The sequence below is a fragment of the Hermetia illucens genome, chromosome 4 (genome assembly GCF_905115235.1).
Source record: "Hermetia illucens chromosome 4, iHerIll2.2.curated.20191125, whole genome shotgun sequence".
Taxonomy (NCBI): domain Eukaryota; kingdom Metazoa; phylum Arthropoda; class Insecta; order Diptera; family Stratiomyidae; genus Hermetia; species Hermetia illucens.
This window is the reverse complement of record NC_051852.1, coordinates 136,642,151-136,668,611: the sequence shown is the minus strand read 5'-3', so window position 1 is coordinate 136,668,611 and position 26,461 is coordinate 136,642,151. Positions and strand designations below refer to the sequence as shown.

The 26,461-nt window shown below is 45.3% G+C and overlaps 1 protein-coding gene across 1 annotated transcript; it reads right to left on the bottom strand.

Annotated features, from left to right (window-relative positions):
* Positions 1 to 1,868: 1,868 nt before the first annotated feature.
* LOC119656079 (cathepsin L-like) lies at positions 1,869 to 23,921 on the bottom strand. The gene is made up of 5 exons (XM_038062366.1): positions 23,792 to 23,921; positions 9,890 to 9,989; positions 2,875 to 3,086; positions 2,710 to 2,816; positions 1,869 to 2,601 (listed from the first exon to the last, which is right to left on the bottom strand). The coding sequence occupies exons 2-5, from the start codon at positions 9,980 to 9,982 to the stop codon at positions 2,000 to 2,002; spliced, it is 1,014 nt and encodes a 337-aa protein (XP_037918294.1). The 5' UTR covers positions 9,983 to 9,989; positions 23,792 to 23,921; the 3' UTR covers positions 1,869 to 1,999.
* Between the last annotated feature and the right edge of the window lie 2,540 nt (positions 23,922 to 26,461).

The following is a 26,461-nucleotide window of genomic DNA, read 5'->3' as shown; positions in this document are numbered from 1 at the left end:
ACCGGGAAGTTTGCGGACACAGTATGTAACGGCTTGAATGCAACTCTGCATGAAATTCACAGTTGCTGCCTCCGCAATGGACTCACGGTGAACGTTAGGAAGACTGAACTAGTTATGCAAATCCAGCTGGCACAAACAGTCAAGTATTTAGGAGTACATTTTGACTCCAACGTAGAAGCACCATATCCAGGAAAAATATCAGGAATCCTCTGGTGCTGTAGGAATACAATAGGTAAGACCTGGGGCCTTTCACCAAAATGGATATACTGGATGTATACATCCGTAATAAAACCCATTTTGATGTATGCATGCCGTCTGGTGGCCAAGACTGAACTTTGCTAACAGCAGGGAGCTGCTAACGCACATTCGGAGACTTGGTTGCCTAAGTATTAGAAGCTATCCTAAATTTACCCTCTATTCACTTGGAGGTGAAACAGAAAGCAGCCAACGACGCATATAGGCTCGAAACCATTGAGGAGTGGAAAGGCGACCAATCACACGATCATGCATCTGTCTGGAAATTCCTTGAAAAACACCTGGTCGCCTTGATGCCGACCGATCATATGGTTTCTAGAGTCGTCTTTGAAAAGACATACACTGTCGTAATCACTGAAAGAGAAGAATGGCCGACAAATGGCCATGAGTCTTTTCAGATTACAGACTCAATAATCTTCACCGACGGGTCAGTCAGGGTGCTCTCAGGGAATCCGATTATGGAACTCGCCCGACCCCTCGAAAAAATGACGACCATGTTCTAGGCGGAGATATATGCCATTTTATTGATAGCAGAGGAATGTCTGCGACAAAAATGGAGGGGTCGCACTATTCGAATCTGTTCCGACAGTCAGGAGGCATTATCAACACTAAACAGTAACGACATATCAAGCCAGTTGGTGTGGAGTCGTCATCAGGTGCTGCTGAAATTTGACCGACTGAACGAAACATTCCTGATTCCTGATGTGAGGCCGGGGCACTCAAACATCTCTGGTAATGAGGATGCTGACAGACTGGCTCGCCGAGGATCTGGATCCACAATGGTGGGACCGGAAACATCTTTTGCAATTCGGTCATCCACTGTCAAGTCTACTCTGAATGGTGAAATTGCAAGGATTTACGCAGCCGAGTGGAGAAATTTGAACTCTTGCCGGCAGGCGAAAATCCTTGTGAAAGAGCCTAGGGCCATTAGAGTGGCATTTTTGTTGTCCCTTAAGAAGTGGGACATGAAAACCCTAGTGGGGCTTTTAACGGAACACTCCTCCTTAAACTACCATATGAAAAAGTTTGGGGTGGTGCTTTCGACTATGTGCAACCAATATGAGGAGGAGGAGGAGACGCCCATGCACTTTTTATGCAGCTGCTCGGCCTCCTCAAATCTCAGAGGAAGACACCTTGGTAAGGTTTTCTTTAATGAAGAATCTGCACACTCCCCGGTTCTGGAGAATGTGCTCAAATTTGCTAAAACCTCCGAATGCTGTAGACGAGAAGCCACTGAATAGGCGATTTACGGGGATAGTACAATGGGCCTAACAATGGCCTGAGTGCTCGGAGCTGCGGCTCCTCCTAGTAAACTAAACTAAAATAAACCATCTGCCATCCTCGTTAGTTGGATGAGCCTACTCCCAGCCCCGCCCTGGACACTCTTGACCCGTCCGAAGACGGTTTCAAGCAGCCACCGCGAGGAGGTCGTGTGACGACTTGTCAAATTATGCAACTTCAACCTGAAGCATAATCAGACCAGGCCGCCTACATAGCTGCGGATATCTTTCACTTCCAGATTAATGGCAAAAAGAAAAAAGTCATAATTGATTCGGTGTATTCCTTTTCTTTAACTCAGTAGACCATATTCAACAGTCAAAACAATTTACGCGGAAAGGGCAAAAAAAACCTTATCTTGCAGGCATTTTATTTGCTCTTAATTGAACACTTTTCGCTATGAACTACAATAACTAAAACCTACTGGAGAGAAAAATTATGAATGACACACACAAATATCATTAAGTTATACCACTGGGAAAACCGCTTCCGTAGAAATACCACAATTGTTGAGTACCCGTCTAGACATTCTTACATAACCGCCCTCACCCCATCCAGTTCCCCACGAATTCTTCACCAACCAATAATCGTGATTATTCGAGTCAGTTCCATAGCCAACAACAAGAACAGCGTGATTCAGTCTGTTCCGATCACAACGAGGATCCGAGTAAATTCCACCCCTGTAGAACATAAAAGTATCTGGCGAAGCGTCGATTCCAACCGATACTGGTCCAACTGTAGCAACTGCGTTAAGTAAGGCCTGATCGTTCCCGGGTTGGACCTTCATAACCACTTTGGCTCTTGCGCCCACGTTCCCTGGGTTGAAGCGACAGGGCTGGTCATCTCTTGCTTCATATGGATATGACTGTTCTGTGTCGATTCCCTGGTTTTGAATGATGTAGAAGAAAGCTCGAATCTCATTACCACCATGGCAGCCATTATTTCCAAATCGACGACTGCAATCAATCAAGTTTTGCTCGGATAGCGATACTAGAGATCCTGATTTTCGAAAGTGTTGGGCCTCTAAAGATCCAGTGGTTGAGAAGGCCCAACATGAGCCACATTGACCTGGAAAGATTTGTATTTATCAATGCTTGTTACCATGGAAGAAGTCCTCAATGGATTTCAAATTTATTCCAAAAGCAGAAGTATCTTTTTTAACTCCACAATTCTCACCTTGATTCTTAACTTCTGTAACGGCACCAGCCTTTCTCCAGTCGACACTCGAAGGAATTTTTACATTTGCTGGGGTAATGAAATGAGCGTAAGGAGACGTACTATTGCTGCAATACAAAAGATTTTGGTTATGACGTTTCAAGATACAATTTCATCTTTAAATACTCGTTATTTTCGATGGACAGCTGGAGTCCATTAAATCGTTCCATAAATTCCTGGTGTAGCATGTCTGCAAATTGGGTTATCCCCAATTTGTAAGGTACTAATCCAATTGCGTACAACTGATTGTGTCTTGCTATTTTCTCACGATTTTCAATGAAGATTTTCATTCGGAAATACTCTTCAGTTTCATCTTGGTAGACTTTTTTATGTTCTAACTGTAAAAGAATTTATAAGAAAAGATATAAGTAATTCAATGAATAAGTCTGAGTGAAAAAAAAACTTTTTGCGGTTTCGTCTAGCGCGGAGACTGTTAGTCAGAGGCTGTGTCACCTCTGCCCTGAGAGCGGAATCATCCAAGTGGTTCAGATGTTGATCGCTTCACAATATACATTTGAGGGTACAATATGGGTACGAATTATAATCAGGGTGAAAACTGCTTTGATCAGGCCCAAACCCTGGCCGAAGCAGGTTTCTGTTCAAAGATTGAGGAGTCCTGAGTATACACTCATGTGGTGATCGACCGAAAATATTCAGTGCTTAACCCAAAACGAGGGGTCCGTTTTTCTGCATTTGGTTCGGACCATCATCAAATGGATGCAAATTCGAGACCCCTCAACGTTACCGACAGGCTTTCTTTACTCCGTGTCTCTGTATTATTGTTTTCCTATCAGACTGGTGAAAGTCATAACTTTAACACATCGGCGGTCCTCAACTCTCCTCTGGTCCAAATAGCCGTAATGCAGGTTATTCTGACACCATATTTGGGTATTTTGTATTCACCACCCAAAAACCCTCTTCTTGGTATCAAATCAAAGACTGTCAGCCCCCCCCCCCCCCTCCCCGTATATCCTACTTCTCGGAGGGTAAGACTACTGCACAATATAATATATTTTATATAGAAGTCGATTGAAAGCGGGTGAAGGAATAATTTAAGGGCGTCTGGGCGTCTTGACGCAGAAAAGTAGAGGAGAATTTTCTGTTGAGGATGCTGGGAGTCCTGAGTCTGCACCCACTTGGTGATGGATAGTACCTATTACGTGTTTGCGATTATATTTAAGAGGAGTGATTACCATCTGTCCTTACCTTCATTCACGCTGCAAAGGTGAGCCAGCGTCTGATGAGTTGCCTCTGCCCTGGATGAAACCGTCAGTCAGCTTTTTCGTTCTTTTCAGTAGAGGGGAAATTCGAGTGTCTCGGCAAATCGCATTTCGGGTAACCGCCAGTGATGGCGCGTGGGTGTGGTTGACGCGCTATACCCCACCAAGGTGTGAATGGCAACCATATATACAGTTGGTAGTACATTCGTGTAAATCTTTTCAAAATTAAACAAGTCGAAAACCCGAAAGCTGGACGCTTCATGTATGGGAGGTTCTGTGTATTTCCTTTATAAAAACATTTGGGTCGACAATTGTCCCATTAGAACTTAGCACGCAATACATACATATATTTTATATAGATTAAATTATGTCACTCACTCTATGCGCGAACGTTCACTGATTTCACCTTTGCAACAAATTTGGTGTCAATCGCTTCAACCGTTTCCGAAAAAAATGCATGTGACAGACAGACAGACAGACAGACCTGCGAGGAGTTACCAGATCTCCCATCAGGTGCGGCCCCAAGTGCCATACGTATTGATGCGTTCATGCACTTTTCTTTTCTGACTGTGCATGGGCCAGTGTATGCTCACCTCTGGTGCGTAGACCAAAATTGGCATGGGATGGATACCCAGAAAATAAAACCAGCATGGACGAATCGAGAAGGATTAGTGCAAGGGCTTGGAACCCCAGTACCGGCGGCCTCTAGGAGTGAGCAAGCGGGCTCCCGACAAAGCATCTAATGCCACAACTCTGCCAAGAACACCAATTGTATAGGCAAACAATGATGGGCTAAAAGAAGATAGCTGGCCCAAAAAGGCGATTTCGACACCCATCGCATATGATCAAGAGGTACTGCAGCAGCAGCAAATAGATCCATTCCGGAAAAGCTCATCAATTTTACGATCTCCTTCAATAGCCAAAACGGCAAAAGAGAAATCTCATGTCAATTCAGCATTTGAAAAAGGTGAAGGAGACATAGAAAAAGAGTAATCTGGCCAAGACTCACCGAGAACAGAGTCCTGATCTAGAAGAACTTGCTTGTATGCAGCTTAGGGCTAAAATAGTTGAGCTGTCCGAATTCATCAAGGACAAGCACAACGTGCATCAAGACATTAGGAACATGGTGATAGCCATCAGGGAGTTTTACAATAGTTCGCAAGAAGAAGAGAGAAAACCTAAGGAAAAGTCAAACAACCCTGCCCCAACCGTGTCATAGGCAACCCAAGTGCCACTAAAGCACAAAATCATCGACTTTTGTTCAAGTAAAAGACTGCGAGGCAAGGAGGAGGAAGCCCGGCAAATCAATAGGCATCAAAGTGGGAAAAGGGCATCTTCACCAATTCAGCGAACGGAACTAAAAGTTGCGGAGGGGGAAAACATGCGCCCAAAGTGGGAATACCGGCTAACGAATAATTTCATAAACAAAAAAAGAAACAAGAGACCAAAGGTGCATACCCAGAAAGGGTATCCCATGTTTGAGCTGAGAGAATCCAGCGTGGGAAAAACTGACGGCTTTCGTAAAGTTATAAACATGAGATCTATATACACACTGTGCAAGGATCTCGATGAGGTAACATCCAGAGAAGAGATCTGCACTGCCTTGAAGCAACAATTCAAGTTGGACGAATTCCGGGAAGAATCTATCATGAGCCTAAGAAAAGCTTATGGTGGTACTCAAACGGCCACAATGCTACTGCTAGTGGAAGTAGCGCAGAAGTTGTTGGCCGTGGGGAAGGTTCTAAAGAGATGCTTCAAATGCCTCATGTTTGGATACTTCACGAAGGCCTGCACCAGCGGCATCGACCGGTCCGACCGATTTCGAACGTGTGGAGAGAAAGGATATGTTGCCTAAGAGTGCAATGGGGACCCCAAATGCATTTTGTGCGAAGGAGAGGATGGACGGGATAACCGGAAGTGAAAAAGGTTAATATAAGTAATAATGCTATCATAAGTGAACCATACGGAAACCTTGATGGTGGTGTATGAGTCAAAGATTCCACTGGTGGAGCGCGATATGGACGTGCGGTCGTCAAGCCATACAAGATAGCATGAATCACGCGGCTAGTCGCTTTGCGCCTGCCTGAGTTTGTAGGCTTGTTAGACGATCTTGTTTGTGACGCAAGGGAACGAGGTCAAAAAGTGGTAGCCGTTGACTTTAATGCGTGAGCAATCGAATGAAGCAGCAAAGAAACTAACGCGAGGTGCGGCTCTTATTAGAAGCATTCGCGCTGTTGGATGTAGTTCTGGTCAACGAAGGTGATGTAAACACTTACCGGAAAGGGGGATCTGGTTCACTTGCGGATCCAACTTTTGTCAGCGCTGCGCAGGCACGTGATATGTCCCTGGCAAGTTAAAGAGGAATCCACGTACAGCGACCACCAGGCAATTACCAGGACGGATCCACAGGGCAAGAGACTTTCACCCCGGAGCTGAAATTCAGAAAAAGACGCGGAACATTCACGGGGATGTGGCCATACCTTCCTAGGAAAGCCGATTAAGAGGGGATGTTTAAGGAGCTCTGTTCGGAAGCGGACATAAATCCAATCAAATCGTGACAGGAGAATTCAGAAGTCGTTCATCTTCGCAGATCACGCCTTCTATGCTCTTGTTGTAAATAATCCAGGGGCTATTTCCTCAGCAAGATGGGGGGTACTGACACCCTCCATCGCCCCCGAATATGATACCGATTCCACTAGCTACGAGAGACCAGATCTACAGTCGAATAGGCGACAATAAAGCCCCAGGTCTTAACAGCATATCGTGTTGATAGACGGAAAACTTAAGTTTAAGCAGCACATAGAGCGTATTTGCGTAAAAGCATGAGTATGGCTTTGGCAAGGATGAAGCAGGCTGCTCAGAGGCAGGGTGGTGAATTCTATCTTGCTGTATGCAGTCCCAGTTTGAGGAAAAGCGCTGTTTTAGACAATGCGCACAAGCTGAGTGTGGTCTTCAAAGGAACAGCCTTAAGGAAGTGTTCTGCCTTCAAGACCGTCTCAGATGATGCAGCGTCCGTCATCTCGGGAAGAATGTCAGTTGAGATTTTGGCAACCAAGATGATGAACATGTATAACACCAGATTCATCTCCCCTTTACCGCAAGTGAAAAAAAACCTAAGGGGCGCAGACACAGTTTAAAGAAGGTCTCAAACAAAGTATTTGCGGACTTTCAGATAGCTGGTGGTGTTTCCTATATCCAGTCGTGAACGGTGACCTTGTAGCGATTATAGACATCCACATAGCCAGACGATTTAAGACAGATATTCGCATCGATTTATTCATAGCTTCGCGTACGTGATCTTAGTTAATGTATATCATCAAATCCCTGTAGCTCAAGTCATTTCTAAAATTGCAACTCACACATTTCGGGCTCGTTGAGTTCATTAGGGTGACTTTTGGACTGTGCAATGCGGCAATGACCTTTCATTCATTCTACCACTTTTGATTCGTTTATATGGATGTCCTTTGGCGTCTTTCTCTGAGTCCGTGCATTTACAGCACCTCAGGAATAATTTTTAATTCCTCCTTGAGGCCGGTCTAGTACTTCACGTTGTTAAATGTAAACTCGTTCAATCGTATGTGCGATTCCTCGGCGACTTGATTACCATGTAGGCATCCAACCGGACCCTGTCAAAGTGTCAAGGATTTTGAATTTCCCGCTTCTGAAAACTGTTAAGGATTTGGGAAGGTTCTTGGGTATGTTAAACTTCTACCGTTGTTGCTTGCGCACGGCCGCCCACAATTAGTTGGCCTTTAACGCAGAGGCTGTCCAGGCAGCTTTTGCTTGATGGATGCTATACTTCTGGCATTCCCTCAGTAAAAAGCATCATTAGTCGTATTCGCCAATGCCTTAAATATTTCCATAGGTCCTGCACTTCACTAAAAGACGAACTAAATCTGACAGCCGTTGAGCTTCTTTTCCAAACAGCTTAATCCTGCTCAACGAAACTAAATCATTTATGATCGTGAGTTATTAGCCGCGTACCTCGCAAATAAATACTTTCGGCATTCCTTTCAAGGCACACTGTTCATAGTGTTCACGGACCATTAACCACTCACTTTTGCTTTGAAACAGAAGCCCGACAAAGCGTTTCCTCGCCAACTTCGTCACTTGAGATTTATCAGCCAGTTCAGTTGTTGCCAGTTGTTGACGCTTTCTCACGTATTGCAGAGATTAAGATCCCGGCCACAGTCGATTTTTCGATTAATGCGGTTGTTCAGAGCCTGAGGACCAACTCCAAATACACATTAAGAAAATTTCCTAACTTCGGCCCAACATCCGGTATATATTGCGAGACCCAAGACAACGGACCAAGGCCATATATACCGGTCGATTTCCGGTAAGAAAGTATTTGCCTCGTTCACGATATACCACACCCAGCGATCCTGACAACGAATCGTTTAGTCACCGCAAAGCATTTCTTGCCGTTCATCAAGAAGAACACTTTTGGACCAACCAGTGCATTGCGTGCCAGAAGTGCAAAGCGAAACATGTGACGAAAAAGGCGTGCATGCTCGCTTCACCAAGCGCTTGTACATAATCGATTTCGATTTAATGTTTTTTTTTGCGAAATTAGCGACAGGCTTACGAGGTGGGCTGGGGCGATATCTCTGAAAGCCATTTGTGCACAATCTTATGTCAAGGCCCTTTGTCGAGAGTGGATTCCACACTTCAGTGTGCCATCAATTATAACCACCGACCAGGAATCACAGGTTGAATCCCACCTTACTTGGAGTTAGGCAAACTCCTCGGCAATTAACGCCATTGGACAAGCACGGACCACGCGCAGTCAAATGGGATGTTTGAAAGATGGTTCAGTACGCTGATGACCGGGCGAGAAATTTTCTGCAGTTCAGACGGAACTGGTCTAAGGGGTTAACCTGGGACTCTCCAGCTACCCTATACTCAACATTAAGTCAAGGTTTCACAGTGCGAAAACTGAAGCACGTCAAAAGGGGGCCAACGTGCTCAGTGATTTCAACCCCTGTAAGCATGTTCTAATTTGGACGAGCGACTCCTGGAGACCGACATTTGAGGCACCGTCAAGAGGGTTTTCCTTGCTAAAGCCTTTGTTCCAGAAAGAAAGCGTAGCTAGGAAGAGAGGTGCGCGACGGATCCATTTTGACTTACAGCACCCGAGCTAAGAGACCCATGCGTCTGATTCCTCGCAGAAACCCCCTTTGGTTTCAGTTGTGGGTGGAGCTCTGTAGCAGAGGAGGTAATGTGGATGACAAACGCAGGTAATTGTGAACTCCCTGGAAAGAGCTGGGCTGGGAATTGAAGATGATTAATCTGCGGGGATTAACGATCCACAAGATTTCTGGTCACTTCGTATTCCCATCACCAGGACCAAATCTTGTTACAATTCAAGCAAATTCCATGCCATTAAATACCGCATTCTGCATCAAATGCAATAAACATGAACCCTCTGCTTACGTTGATCCCAGGTTGACCAGGATTAAATCATTATAACTTAGGTCGGAATTTCCGGGAGAGGACACAGGCTTTGAGCTTGCGCTCTCCCAAACGTCGCTGATGTTAACAACGGCGGGGAAATCTTAGCAAAATTGGTTCTCCCATGATCCTTACAGACTAACTAGGAAAAGTCAAAACATTGGATAGGTCTTTCTGCCCCGTCGCAACTGAGTATAAGGAATATGATCGATTACATCCTCGCCTCCTTCCATCGGTCGAGCGCGGGAATTATGTTACTCTGCCGCGGTTAAAAACGGTCATCAAAACAAAAACCGAAAGAAAGTAAATATCTTTTTTCAGGCACCAAATCCAAAAATCATTTCAAAATTACTTAGACTCAGTTCGTCTAGTAGACTAAGAATTCAGATTATTAGTTAGGCTTTTGCTCCTCTTCTCATATAAACCTGCATTTGGACCAAAATAGCGTATTTATAATAATCGCTTACCTTAAACTCCTTCCATTCTTGCTCAACAACGCTCGAATAAATGTCAGCCTTCACAGCGATAGCAATCGCCAAGATAATTAGTGCTGAGTTCATTTTGAGGCTGAAAGAATAAAAATACGTTTGAAATGTTTGAATAATAAGAAAGAGAAAATAACTAATTAAAATAGCAACCTCAGGTGTTGATTTGTAGTCCACAATGAGGGACCTGCTGTGGATGCCACTGGTTTATACTGAACGCAGGCTCGGCATTTAAATCAATGAATGCGAGGCCTACCTAAAGCCTCTACTACAATTAACGGGTACGGCCCCGAGTTATATAGTGTAACTCCACGCTTGAGTTCACAGGGGGCTATGCCCGCGATCTAGGCACAGTCATAAAACTCCCACCAGAGGGCCAACCGCACATAACCGGACCAAAAGCAAATCCCGCTGGAACTCTCCTGAATCATATGAACTCGGAAGGTGGTTCTGGTTCTCGCGGTAGAAGATAACCTTTTGTTCCCATGCAAACTAGGGTTTGATCACCACTACTTGGTCTCAGAGCATTCGCCTGCTGCATCAAGACTACCAAGTCATTGGAGGTTCACGTTTAGCTATTTGGTATTGGACCCAGCCGTGCTCCCCAGGGGTTGCCTGCAATGTTAAACGGGTCGTTTATTGTGGCATGGCCGAGTTGCCCGAGCAAGTTATCCTCAACTCCTTAGTTAGCATTATACCTGCATCTTATTAGGTAGCCTTAAAAAAGTTTTGGGGATCCACCAGAGACAGTTCTCTGACAAAGCTTAGGGGGTGATGAAACAAAGCTTCGCTGTTCATGATGATGATTTTGGACGTAAATTGAGTGGAAGTCTAATCGATTACTAGAACTTGTCAAGTGCATACACCCTCTTCCTTCACAAAAACGCCAACAAAGGCGTGAAAAAATAGACTAGCTATTAGCAAACGTGATTCACGTCAGTGCCATGCGCTTCAAATGAAAATAAGAAAAAGCGAATAGAGGGGAACGCTCCTAGAGAAGATTTAATCCCGGTAATCTACAGTGTTCGGATAGCTGAGTGGTTACAGCACAAGGCTGTCGTACGGAAGGTTGCGGTTTAAATCTCACTGGTGGCAATGGGATTTGTATTGTGCTTTAACGTCGGACACCAGTCAACTTAGCTGTAAATGAGTACCTGAGTCAAATCAAGGTAATAATCTGGGGCGAGCGCAATGCTGGCCACATTGCCTTCTATAGGGTATCTTGTAGTGTACCGTTACGGTCTTGAATGAAGTGCTCTAATACAATTCAAGGCTCTGATTCAATATGGATTTTTTGTTGAGGATGCTGGGAGTCCTTAATCCGCACCACTTGGGAAGCAACGTAATTCGTACCCATTACGTGTTTGCTATTATATTTGAGTGGAGCGATTTCCATCTGTCATTACTTTCGGTCACACAGCTCCCAGGGCGGAGGTGAGGCAGCGTCTGATGAGTTACCTTTGCCCGGACGAAACTGTCAGTTAGCTTTTTCGTTCTTTTTTTGAAAACTTGGGTTTAACTCAAAGTAGAGGAGTCCGTGGACTACAAAAGAGGAAGTAAGTTGCTGCACAAGTGGCCCGGCCCGTCATCAAGTGGGTGCAGACTCAGGACCCCCAGCATGCTCAACAAAAAATTTTACTTCGGCCTAGTTTAGGTGTGTATGTATGTTCAGAATAAGAATTATGCAAGATGACACATGCCCCTCCTGTAATGAGGAAGCGGAATCCACGGAGCATTTTCTATGTGAATACCCCGTCCATGGACGCATCAGGAATTAGATCGCTGGTGCCGATGTTCTCCAGTTGTGACGGGTAGCGTCACATCCTCTAACGGAAATCCTGCGATACGTTAACGAATCCGGAATATTCCGTTAGATGGGAGTGGCGAGTGTAATGGGCCAACACGGTCTGAGTGCTCAGAAGCTATAACTTCTTCCCCACCACAGGCACACGCCAGTGCTGAGTTCAAGGAAAGAGATAAATAAAGTGAGTGAGGGAGTTCTTCCACTATGTTAAATCCTACCTGATCTCTCTTGGTGACAGGTCCCGCGACAGGCTGACTAAACAAATGCATTCAATTTCCTTAAAAACGAAATGATCGGCTTATGACTGACATAAACCTCGGAAAATGCTAGGGTATTCAACTCAATCCACGCGGCAGGATGGGCCTATCGAGAATTGGGCAAGGGCTCTTGACGCATGGTCGGCGAGAGAACGTAAGTAAATTAATCTGAGCAAATCAAATGCGTGTTTGCACCCTAAATATTGACACCATCAAATGAAAGACGGAAGAACTCGCAGGAGCCCCTAGAAAAGACGCATTGATATATGCGCTTTACAAAAAGCCGGATAGTCGAACGTGGTCAAAATGGCTATAAACTTCTCCATTTTGGTAGGTTTCACACTCAATACCATGCCATCTCAGAGGGTCTTCGTGACTCCATTAAAGAAGTCGAGCGATTTTATGACCGAATGATGAAGCTCACCTTTATATCAGCAGATCACACTATTCAATTCTTTACTGTATATGCGCCACAGAGAGGTCGACTTGATGCTGAGAAAAATGCCTTTTGGCAACTTCTCGATGCAAAGTCCTGTAACGTTCCTGATGATGACTATATCATCATGGCGGGCAACCTTAAAGGTCATGCGGATGAAAAGACAGACGGTAACAGATGCTATGGTGGAAAAGTGGTAACGGAGACGAGTATGTTGCGGTGGAATAGTCGCGTAACACGTGTTGATCACATCCGAAATGAGAATATCCACGATCAATAAGGGGGCGTATCGATTGTTAAAAAATTGCGAGACAGGCGTCTTCAGTGGTCCGGTCGCCACCCAGTCAAAACAACGGTGGCTTATTACGCTAGATGGTGATTTGAAGGCCTCATGACTACATTCGGATCCAGCCTCCCATAAAATGGCGCAACCGATGACGACGAGCTCACCGCGTTTGTAAACGGTATAAAGGCTAAAGAAAAAGAAGTTGCTTTTTGAGGGGGTTGGTTACCGGAGCAACTTTTCAACAAACTTCTAGAAAGAGAATTTCGTGTTGCTTGTTCCATGGGTATGAAGTAAAAAATTAGATTATACTGTTTTGGCACAGTAACTGTCATACTTTAAGGGTCAATACGTTTTTAAGGGAAGTGAAGGTACAGGGACAGGAAAAATTGAAGCTGACCAGAAGCTGGAGCTAATACCGCAAATGACGCACAAAAAGACCCTTTTACAAAGTTGAGTATAATAATGTTCATAATGATGAAGTATGTATTTCGAGTCCCGGAATGTGGTGAGCTCTTCCAAAACAGGAAGCCAATAGCAGAAACAGTAACAAAAACGTCTCCAAAGTCAATACCTTCGATTGGAGCCCGAACGAGGGACGTTAAGAAATCAGTGTATCGCTTTGAAATAGATGAAAATTAAATACTAAATACTAGTTCCCAGAGCGAACTCCAAAACCACTGACACAGCCGAAGAAATTACCAAGCGAAAGTTTACCCGAGTGCCGGGAGGAACATACCACCCTACTTTGACTAAAATAGAAATGAGAAGAAGGTTGCAAGAGAGATGGGGACCAGATGCACTAATCCCTACATAATTAAGCAAGCTTATGCGGAAATCCCTGCGGAAGTTCAAGGCAGATACTCTCTATTGGACCTGGGCAAAAGCGCCAATCAAATGAAACACATTCAAAAGGACGACTTATTACCTACGCTCAGACCTGGTGAGAGTGGGTGTCACCTGTGGGACCTGAAACTCATAGCCGGTTCACATTCGGCAGGAAACTGTAAGTATGATAGGATTCAAACTGTACCTAAGAGGTGGGGAATCCTGGCCTGTTAATAGATAGGGGATATGGACTTGTTAATAGACCTCACGTTTGTAAGCAACGCTTTATCAAAGACCTCTAATGTAAGGTAAACGAAGGATATGTATATGCACGTTGAAAATCAGGCTATCATCTTCCCGGTGAAGCGTAGGATGAAAGCTAAACGTACCAAAAAGACTGAAGTAGCGGGCTGGGTATCCAAGAGACCTGACAAACAAATGTTTGAAAAAACACTATTGCAGGAGGCGATCCCGATGGGAAAAACAGAAAAAGAAATGCCCGAGGTTGTTGAGGAGATGTGGAAAGCACGTGCTACCTCCATGACACATCGTAGTGTATTCAAGAAACGACGGCTGATAGAATTGCGAAACAGAAGAGTGTCGCAAAATCTGCCTTAGAACCCCGAGACGCAGCAAGAATCGACCTGAGTTTAAAGAGTTACACAACCAGCAGAAAGAAGAGAAGATGAAAACGCGACACTTCCAAAGGTTATACAAGGAAAAGCACTCCGACCTATGAGGAGGTACATACAGGGGATTAATGTCAACGATCAACAGTAAACGCTCGCCACCGACAACCAACCTTCATTGGCTGCGGCCATCATTTCTTTTTCCACAAGTTCGAAGTGAATAGAACTTACTCGTCCGGAACCGCGAAGTTCTGACGCCGCGAAGGCGATTGCCGAAAATAAAGTTCAGGCATAAGCAGCATGCAGAATAAAGTTCTGTCAGTGGCCATCAGTGGGTAGGGCTGACAACCCTACACGGAAAACAACTTGTTACGAAGCCACAACCGGAGCCTCGGATAGGACGGACTTTAAAACGACGGACCCGGCAACGACAACGGATGAACGATTTGCGCATTTTCTCATGGAACGTGCGCTCCCTGTACAGAGATGAAGCTGAGAAGCAGCTAGCCGATACCCTGTCCCAATATAGGGCTGATATAACAGCGTTGCAAGAGATGCGATGGACAGGGACCGGTTTCCTGGAGAAGAACCACTACACCATATATTATAGCGGTCATCCAGTAAACCATGTGCTCGGAGTAGGTTTCTTAGTCAGCCAAAAAATTAAACCTGCTGTTATCGGCTTTGAAAACATAAGCGAACGGCTATGCACTCTGCGCTTGCGAGGCAAGTTTAGAAATATAAGCCTCATAAACGTTCACGCCCCTACAGAGGAGACTGCAGAGTCGGAGAAGGATACCTTCTACGAGGCAGTAGAACGAACCCTCGAAGTCTGTCCCAGATATGATATCAAAATCATACTTGGGGATTTTAACAGCCAAGTAGGGAAGGAGCCCGTATTCAGGCGATACGTTGGCTCCCATAGCTTACACGAAAAAACAAATGATAACGGACTGCGGACTATTCAATTAGCAGGGTCACACGAAATGGTGGTTGGAAGTACCTGGTTTGCGCGGAAAGCGGTCCACAAACATACGTGGGCCTCTCCAGACGGGGCCACTTTCAACCAAATTGACCACGTGTTGATCGAACGCCGCCACCTCTCAGCCTTGATGAATGTCAGAACATATAGGGGGGCCAATATAGACTCGGATCACTATCTCGTTGGCATGGTGCTCCGAGCTCGAATAACAATACCACCTAGAATCCCCTCTGACAATCAGGTGAGAGTGAACACTGAAGCCATCCACAACACAACCCTCCGCGACACCTATAAGAGGGAAATGGATGCCGCAATAACCGCAGTCAACAGAGGATCTGGAGATGGAGCATCAACAAATGATCTTCTCAACCACCTGAAGAACGTTATCATGGATACGGTCACAAATATACTTGGCCCCAGCCGCAAAAAAATGTCAGAACGGCTGGTTTGACGATGAATGTAAGCTAGCAACGGAACGGAAGAATGCCGCATACCGAGTAATGTTGCATTCTCAAAGAACGCGGGCACGCGCAGAGACTTATCACGAACTCCGTCGAGCGGAGAAGCGACTTCACAGACGGAAAAAGGAAGCCTGGGAGAACCAACAAGTCTGTGAACTCGAAAAGTGCAGGGAGCAACCGCACCAGGCGCGGAAGTTTTACCAACAAGTCAGCAGGATGAAGCCTTATACACCTCGATGGTCATCCTGCCGAAACAAAGAGGGAAATCTGATTTCCGACAGAATGGGCATATTAGAGTGATGGGTTGAGTACTTTGATGAGCTACTGAACAATCAGAACATCGGCGAGTTGGAGGTCCCGCCAACTGAAGACGACGGACAAATACTGCCACCACCAAGTTTAGGAGAAACAGTCCGTGCAATTCATCGGCTAAAAAATCATAAGTCGCTAGGAGCCGATGGAATTACAGCCGAATTGGTTAAATATGGAGGCGACCAGTTACACCAAGTTGTTCGTCAACTTGTGCTCAAGGCGTGGGATAGCGAATCAATGCCTGACGATTGGCAACGAGGCATAATCTGTCTCATACATAAAAAGGGAGATATCACACAGTGCAGCAATTATAGAGGTATCACGTTGCTGAGTACCATCTATAAGATATTCTCCACTATCTTGCTAGGACGGATAGCCCCATACGCCCAGAACATCATTGGCCCATACCAAAGAGGCTTCACTCCAGGCAAATCGGCAACAGATCAGATTTTCTCTCTGCGGCAAGCGATGGAAAAACTGTTGGAATATGGACAACAGTTGCACCATCTGTTCATCGACTTTAAAGCCGCCTATGATAGCCTAGCCAGGGTAGAAAACTGTACACGGCCATGGGAGAATTCGGTATCCCGACAGAATTAATAAGACTGACTAGGCTGACCCTGACCAATGTGCGAGGCCAGATAAAAGCAGCAGGATCACTCTCAATACCATTCGACATCAACAACGGTCTACGACAAGGGGATGCGCTATCATGCGTCCTCTTTAACCTGGCCCTCGAGAAAGTGATCCGTGATGCTGAGGTGAATGCAAGAGGTACGATCCTCTTCAAGTCCACCCAACTACTGGCCTATGCTGACGATATCGACATCATGCGAAGAACCACCCGAGACGTACAAACTGCCTTGATCCAGATCGAGCAGGCTGTAATTGGCGCGAGATCTTGGGCTCACATCAATGAAGGCAAGACAAAATATATGGTGGCAACGTCAGCACTGAAGACGAATCAACCAACAACATCAAACCGCACTGGTCAAACACAATGAAGAATAAGGATAGGAGAATACAACTTTGAGACCGTTGACAATTTCTCCTATCTAGGGTCGAAAATCACAACCGATAACAACTACAATGATGAAATCCGCGCACGGTTGTTATCAGCCAACAGAGCCTATTTCAGCTTACAAAGACTGTTCCGCTCGAAACGTCTCACCATAGGGTCAAAGCTCTTACTGTACAAGACTATGATGTTGCCAGTCCTCATGTATTCCTCGGAAACTTGGGTTCTTAGCAAGAAAAATTGCGAACTCTTGGCTGCGTTCGAGAGAAGAATCCTCCGAAGAATTTTTGGCTCCCTACATGAGGATGGACGATTCCGTAGCCTACACAATGACGAAATCTATGAGCGATACCATGACCATGACCGTTGTGGATAAGATCCGGCTCAATAGGTGACTGTGGGTGGGTCACTTAATCCGTATGGATGAGGATGATCCCACCCGGAGAGTCTATAAGGGCAGTATCTATGGTAGAAAAAGAAGACGAGGCAGACCCTGCCTAAGATGGAGCGATGGCGTAGGCCAGGACGCCAGACAGCTTTTAGGGATATCGAATTGGTGAACCTCGGCGCAAAACCGAGATGTCTGGAGTTCCTTATTAAAGCAGGCCTAGACCGGATATCGGTTGTTGCGCCGTTGATGATGATGATGAGTGGCCATCAAGGTAGTTTCAAGTTGTTTCGCTTAAAGAAGGGCTCCCGTCCAAGTGACAGCGGCAGAAGCTATAGTCAAATTCGGACTCCAAATAAAGCCTTGTGCGATCCTTCGTTTTCGTGTGAAAGTGATCGGAGCGCATCTATTGAACGTGGAGAAGATGTTAAGGCTCAATTCCAGACTATTGGTACCCATAAACCATGACCTGAACGATCTCAGTGCGCTAACGCCTAGACATTTCCCTACTGGCGGAAAGTTTTCGGAAGAGACATGCATACCACAATTCTCACAACGATGGAGACTAGAATATCTGGCTCAGCTGCAATAACGAATGCTTCAGTGAAATTCGAACGATGAAAATATATTAAACCACCCAATGCTAAAAATGGCTAACTTCGCATCATGTGATTTTTAAAAAAAATTTTGACACTGGTTTCTACAGCGTCTGACGAGTTGCCTCTGCCCTGAACAATATGGATCGTTGCTCAAAGGATTATTATTATTATTATAGTCATCAGGGCACAGCAAAAGGTGAGAAAAGACAATACTAAGTTCGCGTGCCGATATGAAACCATTTGCTTCGAGTCAAGGCGGATACGGATGACTAAAGATGAGAAAAAGCGAAAGAGGGCTGCCGGGCCCATTAAATACACGAAGGACGAAGCCTTTGCGGACTTTCCTGGCAAATCCATTATCAAATCATCCCCGAAGACAATCAAGAGGAATCGCCTTTTATATGGAAAGTGAATGATAGCTGAAAATGTACTGAATTAGTTTCAAGGACAGCCAAGAAGGGTGGGTTCTGCGAGACGATAAAAGTGCTCCAGGGACAGAGGGCTTCTAATCTGAAGTCTACGTGCTTTTTGGAAATCTGAAGGCACATTCAAGAATGAAAGGCCGGGCGTAAATAATGCAGCATTACAACTACGAAATTACGAACTAAAGAGCTCTCCGTAGTCGAAGCTGCTGGACGCCAGGAAATTTCTTAACAGCAGAAAAATCAAAATTGGTTGAGTGACATACCGAATAATAATACGACCAGCCTTGCTTCTTCTTCTTCTTAAGCCTTTGTCCAGCATAAAAGCGGATTTGTCTTGATGGCTTGCGCTGATCGGGATACAGTCGCGAGGCTCTCAAATCATCGAGTTCATCTATCACTAGGTGTTGCCGCATAGCATGTCAGATGAGTTCATGTGGGATACAGCCTTCTCTAAACCAGAAATGAAATGAAAAAAGGGCCATGATTCTCACTCTTCAACCTGCTGAGGATCTGGAAGGAGGATAGTATTCCGCGAATGTGGGGAAGTAGGTCATAAAGCGAAAACTTATAACAAAAGTGAGAGTTACGCTCTCTGCAGGGATGGTGGCACTTTTGGTGAGAATGTGCTACTCTCTCTACTACTCATGGGTAAAAGAAGGAAGGGCTAAGATGTCACTAACTTAATCCGTACCCTACAAGTCAATATGCATCGCAATGCAACCGCTCACGCATTATTTCGCAATTCACGGAGGTGATAGCTATTAATAAGCGAACAGTACCAGAAAATGTACTTGACTTCAGAGTTTCTGGACTTATCAGATATTACTGTCACCTAGGTTTGGGGTTTACGCTTAACCTACTCCGAGCTCGGATTCCATCCTACGACGTTGGAGATGGTTTGTTTGTACTCAGGGTTTAGAAATAGTGCCGGACTTCCAATACAAGCTCGAACTCCGGAGGACTCCATCCAATGCACGATGAGGCCAATCTTCCAAGGCATTAAAGCATTCGCGACTCTAGAGGGAAGCAAATTCTGGCATGGCAGTGAGGGTCGGACTAATGATTTTGAACATTTGGTTTATGCCAACATCTTGGCCTCCATGCTGCGAAGGAAATATTCGCGATCTAAATTTTGAGTCACCACTGGTAACCACTGGTATCGTCACTAGAGGTGCGATAGAACCAGTAACACCATCAATTTGACTCATTCGAACAAGCCGGTGCCATCTTTAGACCAGACTAGTGTTCTCCCTGCCCATGGAACATAGCGAAGCTCAATATTGGGATATTTGTCGAAACTCTTGAAATTAACAAAGCAACGCCAGAGCTTAATGCAGGGTGTTGGGGGCTGCGATGATAACCTGGAGACTTCCATGTCTCTGAAAGCCCCACTTCTATATATTGGTGGACAAAGGGAATTTTCAAACTGTGGAAGGAGCGTCATATGGTATGCTCCGCCGTTTGATGCAGCATTCATGCGCTAGAACGATGGACTAAAGATCAGCTGGAAGGAGACTCCACAGTGCGATATATAAAAGCTAAGTTCACTTCCGACTCGTGTCAAACTGCAAGGTAGGTAGGAATCCGTAGGCACTTGACTACAAATTGTTGTGTTGGTTTTTAACAGGTGTTTCCCAGGTTTTATCCTTTGTGATTATCAATCCACATTTTCGCCCTGGCACTTATACCGACGCATTTACATTATTAAATGAGATTTGCAATGCTTTTCCCCAACTGGGAAGATCAAGTCCTTCAGCCCCACTATAAGCGGCCCCCCAGTACTTCACCTACATGAGTCGGAGGGAGCAACGTTGATTCATCATCATCATCAACGGCGCAACAACCGGTATCCGCTCTAGGCCTGCCTTAATAAGGAACTCCTGACATCCCGGTTTTGCGCCGAGGTCCACCAATTCGATATCCCTAAGAGTTGTCTGGCGTCCTGACCTACGCCATCACTCCATTTTAGGCAGAGTCTGCCTCGTCTTCTTTTCCTACCATAGATATTGCCTTTATAGACTTTCCGGGCGGGATCATCCTCATCCATACGGATTAAGTGACCCGCCTACTGTAACCTATTGAGCCGGATTTTATCCACAACCGGACGGTCATGGTATCGCTCATAGATTTCGTCATTGTGTAGGCTACGGAATCGTCCATCCTCATGTAGGGGGCCAAAAATTCTTCGGAGGATTCTTCTCTCGAACGCAGCCAAGAGTTCGCAATTTTTCTTGCTAAGAACCCAAGTTTCCGAGGAATACATGAGGACTGGCAAGATCATAGTCTTGTACAGTAAGAGCTTTGACCCTATGGTGAGACGTTTCGAGCGGAATAGTCTTTGTAAGCTGAAATAGGCTCTGTTGGCTGATAACAACCGTGCGCGGATTTCATCATCGTAGCTGTTATCGGTTGTGATTTTCGGAGAAATTGTCAACGGTCTCAAAGTTGTATTCTCCTATCCTTATTCTTCTTCGTGTTTGACCAGTGCGGTTTGATGTTGTTGGTTGATTCGTCTTCGGTGCTGACGTTACCACCATATATTTTGTCTTGCCTTCATTGATGTGCAGCCCAAGATCTCGCGCTAATCAACGCCTGCTCGATCTGGATCAAGGCAGTTTGTACGTCTCGGGTGGTTCTTTCCATGATGTCGATATCGTCAGCATAGGCCAGTAGTTGGGTGGACTTGAAGAGGATCGAACCTCTTGCATTTACCTCAGCATCACGGATCACTTTTACGAGGGCCAGGTTAAAGAGGACGCATGATAGCGCATCCCCTTGTCGTAGACCGTTGTTGATGTCGAATGGTCTTGAGAGTGATCCTGCTGCTTTTATCTGGCCTCGCACATTGGTGAGGGTCGGCCTAGTCAGTCTTATTAATTTCGTTGGGATACCGAATTCCCTCATGGCCGTGTACAGTTTTACCCTGGCTATGCTATCATAGGCGGCTTTAAAGTCGATGAACAGATGGTGCAACTGTTGTCCATATTCCAACAGTTTTTCCATCCATATTTAACCAATTCGGCTGTAATCCCATCGGCTCCTGGCCACTTATGATTTTTTAGCCGGTGAATTGCACGGAATGTTTCTCCTGAACTTGGTGGTGGCAGTATTTTTCCGTCGTCTTCAGTTGGCGGGACCTCCAACTCGCCGATGTTCTGGTTGTTCAGTAGCTCATCAAAGTACTCAACCCATCGCTCCAATATACCCCTTCTGTCGGAAATCAGATTTCCCTCTTCGTCTCGGCAGGATGAGCATCGAGGTGTATAAGGCTTCATCCTGCTGACTTGTTGGTAAAACTTCTGTGCCTGGTGCGGTTGCTCCCTGTACTTTTCTAGTTCACAGACTTATTGGTTCTCCCAGACTTCCTTTTTCCGTTTGTGAAGTCGCTTCTCCGCTCGACAGAGTTCGTGATAAGTCTCTGCGCGTGCCCGCGTTCTTTGAGAATGCAACATTACTCGGTATGTGGCATTCTTCCGTTGTGTTGCTAGCTTACATTCATCGTCAAACCAGCCGTTCCGACTCTTTTTGGGGTTGGGGCCAAGTATGTTTGTGGCCGTATTAATGATAACGTTCTTCAGGTGATTGTGAAGATCATGTGTTGATGCTTCATCTCCATATCCTCTGTTGACTGCAGTTATTGCGGCATCCATTTCCCTCTTATAGGTGTCGCGGAGGGTTGTGCTGTGGATGGCTTCAGTGTTCACTCTCACCTGATTGTCAGAGGGGATTCTAGGTGGTATTGTTATTCGAGCTCGGAGCACCATTCCAACTAGATAGTGATCCGAGCCTATATTGGCCCCCCTATATGTTCTGACATTCATCTAGGCTGGGAGGTGGCGGCGTTCGATCAGCACGTGGCCAATTTAGTTAACAGTGGCCCCATCTGGAAAGGCCCACGTATGTTTGTGGACCGCTTTCCGCGCAAACCAGGTACTTCCAACAACCATTTCGCGTGACCCTGCTAATTGAATAATCCGCAGTCCGTTATCATTTGTTTTTTCGTGTAAGCTATGGGAGCCAACGTATCGCCTGAATACGAACTCCTTCCCTACTTGGCTGTTAAAATCCCTAAGTATGATTTTGATATCATATCTGGGACAGGCTTCGAGGGTTCGTTCTACTGCCTGGTAGAAGGTATCCTTCTCCGACTCTGCAGTCTCCTCTGTAGGGGTGTGGACGTTAATGAGGCTTACATTTCTAAACTTGCCTCGCAAGCGCAGAGTGCATAGCCATTCGCTTATGTTTTCAAAGCCGATGACAGCAGATTTCATGTTTTGGCTGACTAAGAAACCTACTCCGAGCACATGGTTTACTGGATGACCGCTATAATATATGGTGTAGTGGCACTTCTCCAGGAAACCGGTCCCTGTCCATCGTATCTCTTGTAACGCTGTTACGTCAGCCCTATATTGGGACAGGGTATCGGCTAGCTGCTCATCAGCTTCATCTCTGTACAGGGAGCGCACGTTCCATGAGAAAATGCGCAAATCGTTCATCCGTTGTCGTTGCCGGGTCCGTCGTTTCAAAGTCCGTCCTGTCCGAGGCTCCTGTTGTGGCTTCGTAACAAGTTGTTTTCCGTGTAGGGTTATCAGCCATGCCCAACCCCCCAACCTGGAGGACCAGTTAGTACGATTTTTCCCGTTTTTAGGCGCTGGAGACTCGCCTCCATCCTTCTCCGTCTGCAGCTTTTCGTTAAGAAAGAGCTCCCAGCGGTCACCACGTGGACGTGGAGATAGGGTTCGGCAGTAGAGCTGTTGGTGTTGGTTCAGCAGGCATTTCTCAGGTTTTATGCTCCATCGTGGGTACCAATCCACGTTTCGCCCTTGGACCTTTGCAACGTTGATTGGTCTTCGAAATATAAAGCAAGCCGAGGACATAAACCTGACGAACAAAAAACAATGGCTGGAAAGTTAATACTAGTGGCACCCAATTTAGTAATGACAAGATTGGTTGTTAAATACCTGGGGAATTATTAGCCCCAGGTGTGTCCCCCCTATGGTAAGCGGGGTGTGGGCTATGCGCGAAAGAAGGTAGCAGAGTGAAGGACAAAATGTAGTCACAGGCTACTTATCGCAAGGATGGTAAACCTTACCTGCTATAAGCAGTTCTCCAGGCAGGAACTACAAGCCACTTTGTAACATAATCATACACTATTTACTTACAATAAACACAGATATTGACTTGAACTTAGTGTACACTCATAACCGAGATAAAGTACGGCGGTTTATTCTATCTCTCTGCAACAACATAAGATAAGATAAATAAATAAATAAGAAGCTCAGCGTTCTAGGAAAACATACGCTTTAAGAATGGGATCTTGAGTTCTTGTCGTACGGGGAGTTGATTTAATCGATGAATATAAAGCATAAAAAGTATTGCACATATCACTGTATAATCACTGTCCCTCAGGGGTTAAATCTATTTGATATTAAATAAGAAACGAAGGAATTTTCTGAACTCACTTTAAGGTACACTTTTCGCTGACTAACTAACTGAACTAATAACTTAAATGTTAATACTGTAAACTCCTTTAAGCTATACTTTCAAATGGGTAGAGCCATTTCTGATCCACCCTTTTATACCCACAAAAATCGTCATATAACTTCCATTTCTTTCAGACTTTGGTTCATTACCGGAATTGATAAAAGTGAAACTGATAAAATATTGCAGAAAACGAAAAGAAATTCAGGGAAATTTGCTATTTGCAAGCGTCGTCAACGAATAGTATGTACACATCATAAATGGAAAAGGAAATGCCTTAATCAGATGAATTCATTGAATTTGAATATTGCAATCTGCATCTACAAACGGACGTTGATTATCCGTTAATAATGTTCTATTTTCTGGATACTTTCTGACCACTGTACTCTACGTATCTTATTCGATGAGGATCACCTGAATTAAGATACTCTCCTAAGATACCCTGAATGGCCGGAAAAACTTGAAGCGTTTTTGCGGGATGGGGTGAATATCTGTTGGTAATAATCAGTCGTGGATTGATACCCACAATGAAGCGTAAAACCTGGGAAACGCCTGCTCAGCCGACACCAACAGCTCTACTACCAAACCCTATTTCCACCTCCACGTGGTGACCGCTGGGAGCTCTTTCTTAACGAAAATCTGTAGACGAAGAAGGATGAAGGCGAGTCTCCCGCGCCTAAAAACATGACAGATTGGGGGTTGGGTTGGACTGACAATTCTACCTGGAAAACAACTTGTTACGAAGCCACAAGAGGAGTCTCGGACTCGACGGATAACACAACGACGAACCGGGCAACGACAAAGGAATAACGATTTGCGTATTGTCTCATGGAAGGTGCGCTCCCTTCACAAACAGAATGAAGATGCTGAGCAGCTAGTCGATACCCTGTCGCAATATAGGGCTGATGTAACAGCGTTACAGGAGATGCGTTGGACAGGGACCGGTTTTCTGGAGAAGAGTCGCTACACCATATATTATAGTGACCATCCAGTAAACCATGTGCTCGGAGTAGGTTTCTTAGTTAGCTAAAACATGAAATCTGCTGTTATCGGCTTTGAAAACATAAGCGAACGACTATGCACAAATATAATCCTCATTCACGCCCCCACAGAGGAAACTGCAGAGTCGGAGAAGGATACCTTCTACGAGGCAGTAGAATGAACCCTCGAAGCCTGTCCCAGATATGATATCAAAATCATACTTGGGGATTTTAACAGCCAAGTAGGGAAGGAGCCTGTATTCAGGCGATACGTCGGCTCCCATAGCTTACACCAAAATACAAATGATAACGGACTGCGAATCATTCAATTAGCAGTGTCACACGAAATGGTTGTTGGAAGTACCAGGTTTGCACGGAAAGCGGTCCATAACCCACCACCCCCACCACTCTCAACCAAATTGACCACGTGTTAATCGAACGCCGCCACCTCTCAGCCTTGATGAATGTCAGAAAATATAAGGGGCCAATATAGACTCGGATCACTATCTCATTGGTATGGTGCTCCGAGTTCGAATAACAACACCACCCCCTCTGACAATTCCCTCTGACAATCTGGTGAGAGTTAAAACTGAAGCCATTCACAACATAGCCCTGGCCAACACCTATGAGAGTGAAATGGATGTCGCAATAACCGCAGTCAACAGAGATGCTGAAGATGAAGTATCAACAAATGATCTTCACAATCACCGGAAGAACGTTGTCATAGATATGGCCACAAACATACTTGGCCCCAGCCGTGAAAAGAGTCGGAACGGTTGGTTTGACGATGAATGTAAGCTAGCAACGGAACGGAAGAATGCCGCATACCGAGCAATTTTGCATTCTTAAAGGACGCGGAGATGGAAAAAGGAAGCCTGGGAGAAACAACAGGTCTGTGAACTCACAAAGTACAGGGAGCAACCGCATCCGGCGCGGAAGTTTTACCAACAAGTCAGCAGGATGAAGCCTTACACACCTCGATGCTCATTGTGCCGAAACAAAAAGGGAAATCTGATTTCCGACTGAATGGGCATATTGGAGCGATGGGTTGTGTACTTTGATGAGCTACTGAACAGGAACAGGAGGTCCTGCCAACTGAAGACGACGGGCAAACACTGCCACCACCAAGTATAGAAGAAACAGTCCGTGCAATTCATCGGCTTAAAAATCATAAGTCGCCAGGAGCCGATGGAATTACGGCCGAATTGGTTAAATATGGAGGCGACCAGTTACACCAAGTGGTTCATCAACTTGTGCTGGAGGTATGGGACATCGAATCAATGCCTGACGATCGGAAACGAGACATTATCTGTATCATACATAAAAAGGGAGATATCACACAGTGCAGCAATTATAGAGGTATCACGTTGCTGAGTAACATCTATAAGATATTCTCCTCTATTTTGCTAGGCCGGATAGCCCCATACGCCCAGAACATCATTGGGCTATAACAAGGAGGCTTCACTCCATGTAAATCAGCAACAGATCAGATTTTCTCGCTGCGGCAAGCGATGGGAAAACTATTGGAATATGGACATCAGTTGCACCATCTTTTCATCGGCTTTAAAGCCGCCTATGATACCAAAGCCAGGGTAAAACCGTACACGGTCATGAGAGAATTCGGTATCCCGACGAAATTAATAAGACTGACTAGGCTGGCTCTGACTAATG